The 2,500-nt window shown below is 42.2% G+C and overlaps 1 protein-coding gene across 1 annotated transcript in view; it reads right to left on the minus strand.

Annotated features, from left to right (window-relative positions):
• LOC138003095 (uncharacterized) overlaps nucleotides 1-1,542 on the minus strand; it is a 1,769-nt gene extending 227 nt beyond the window's left edge. Inside the window, exon 1 of the mRNA XM_068849036.1 lies at nucleotides 1-1,542. This exon is cut by the window's left edge and continues 227 nt beyond it. Coding sequence (XP_068705137.1) covers nucleotides 1-1,403 — 1,403 coding nt within the window. The 5' untranslated portion in view covers nucleotides 1,404-1,542.
• Nucleotides 1,543-2,500: the final 958 nt, after the last annotated feature.

A 2,500-nucleotide genomic window follows, 5' to 3' on the forward strand; every position in this document is an offset into this window, starting at 1 on the left:
AGACCTTCAAACACATCTTTATATTCCTTTAGAATGGCTTCTCTCGTCAACGGGACTCGCGGTTTGTCTTGTGCAGTGACAACGTTAACTTCTGAAGCTTCGTTAATGGTGACCTTTAACAAACCCAATCTCTCGCAAGTCTCTGCTGACAATAATGGTTTGTTCTTGGTATCCACGACTTGAAAATTAAGCTGTGCTGTGGAACCATTTCGGGGTGTTTTCAACGTAGCAACACCACGAGGCTTCATCAGTGAGCCGTCAAATAGTCGGAGCTTGACCTTGCTGCTTTTCAGCGATGGATCGCCGGTTTGCGTGATCACGGCCAAGTCACGGAGACTTATCACATTACACGTGGCTCCTGTATCTAATTGACACGTCAACTCTGTGTGATATGCTTCTTTCATGTCTGAAAAAACTAGATTTGCGTTTATCTGTTTTCCATTTGTCTTCATGTTTGAGACCTCTTCTATTTTGAAAAGCGGATCATCACTTGCTTCGGATTCTTCTTCAGAAGTTTCTACTTGTCGGACGTCTCTGTGTTTCGGATTGTGGCTCTTTGACTTGTCATTAAAACGACAGACTGTTGCGAAATGATTTGGCTTTTTACACACTAGGCATGTTTGCCCATATGCCCTGCATTCTTCTAATTTGTGCTTTTCTGGGCCGCCGCATCTAGTGCATTTGGTCACCGTTTGCTTTGGTTTTCTTTTCCCTCGAGTGTTTCTCGTCGGGTTTGCCTTACGCGGTTGTTTGTTATTAAACCGTTTTGCTTGAGTGCCCACGGTGTTGACTTGTTCGCTTGTTTGACCCAGCTTCATCGATTTCAATTGCCTGCTAGCAATTTCGCTGGCTCTGCAAATATTCACCGTTTTATTAAGATCTAAGTCTTCTTCTTTGAGCAATCTAAGCTTGGTGTTTCTATCTTGGCGGCCAATGACGATTCTGTCGCGGATCATTTCATCCGTGAGCGTACCAAATTTGCATGACGACGCTTGTTTTCTTAGTCTATTCACAAATTCATCGATCCCTTCATCTGGGCCTTGAGTCGACGAGTTGAACAGATATCTTTCGTAAACCACACTGGTTTTCAGCTTAAAATATGCTGCTAAAGCTGCTAGGCTAGAGTTTACGCTTGATGCCTCCTCTTCTGTCAACTTGAGATTTAAAAATATCTGCAGACAATCTTTTCCCATTACTGATCGTAGCGTCGCTAAGCGTATTGCCTCGGGGCGCTTATCAAGGCCAGTGGCGAGCTCATAATCTTCCCACTGTTGTCTGAAGAACTCCCAATTATTTATTCGGTCTCCAGAGACTTTCATGGGAGCCAGTATTGGGAAATTGGAGGTGAAACTTAGAGCGGTTGTAGTGTGGGGCGTTGTTTCCGAATGGCTGCCTGTTGACATTTTTCCTTGTTTCTCTTGAGGTTACGGGGTTGTTCTCTGTCTTCCTAGACTCACTTTTGTTTGTGCAGTTCCGTGATATAACTCGCGTCGTGATCACAGCGTTCGCTGCCGAAAGAATCGCGATCCCACTTCTTGACACCATGTTATATAAGTGACTCCATTTATAAGAGAGCTTAGACTGTTTTTTATTCGAGAGTCACTTGATACTTAAACATGTCACGTAACATGTAACAAAAACAGGTATAGATTATTTACCCAATATGGTCTGAAGGGGGTATGGTTTGCAATGAAACAAGTAGATTGTATGAACGTATTTTTGCCTGAAACAATGTTCAGTGCCAATTACTACTAAAGTAATGATAAAAAATGCGTAATCAATATGTTGACTTCACTTGGACTAGGTAATGGTTGGCAAACCGAGTGTAACTCTCAGAAGCCAGGTCTGGAAACTGGTATGGATTTTAGCGGCCAAAAACGTGTTTTATATTACCCAGTTTCAGTTTCATTATTGACCTAACCATAGGGCAAATCAAACTTGATCATGATGATCAATTTACTTATTTATAGAGGGTAACACATGACAGTTAGAAACTGATGAAGTTATGGCCCTCTCCAGATCGAATTGGAATTAACAAATGTTGGTTTTTGAGGACAAGGGATAACCAGAGTACCCGGAGAAAAACCTCTTGGAGCAGAGAAGAAAACCAACAACAAACTCAACCCACATATAGCGTCAATTCCGAGAATCGAACCCAGGCGGCATTGGTGGGAGGCGAGTGCTCTCACAACTACGCCATCCCCACCCCCCCCCCCCCAAAAAAAAATTCCCTACCACATCTGGATAAATATTACATAAGGGATTAATTCTCTCAAGCAAAGTCAATGATTAATTAGATTACAGGAGTGAAAAGACAATCATATTTCTGACCAAGGAATGCTAAATGACAATTTCAGCAAATGATGTCTGCAAGCTCAGACGAAGGCAAAATACAAACAAAGCGTTCTATGAATTCTTGCTCATCCACACGGATAACAAACAGTAAAATACAAAATCTGTAGCTATGCTTCTACGTGCAGATAACTTTCTTTGTGGACAA

Source organism: Montipora foliosa, chromosome 5 (genome assembly GCF_036669935.1).
Source record: "Montipora foliosa isolate CH-2021 chromosome 5, ASM3666993v2, whole genome shotgun sequence".
NCBI classification, from domain to species: Eukaryota; Metazoa; Cnidaria; class Anthozoa; order Scleractinia; family Acroporidae; genus Montipora; species Montipora foliosa.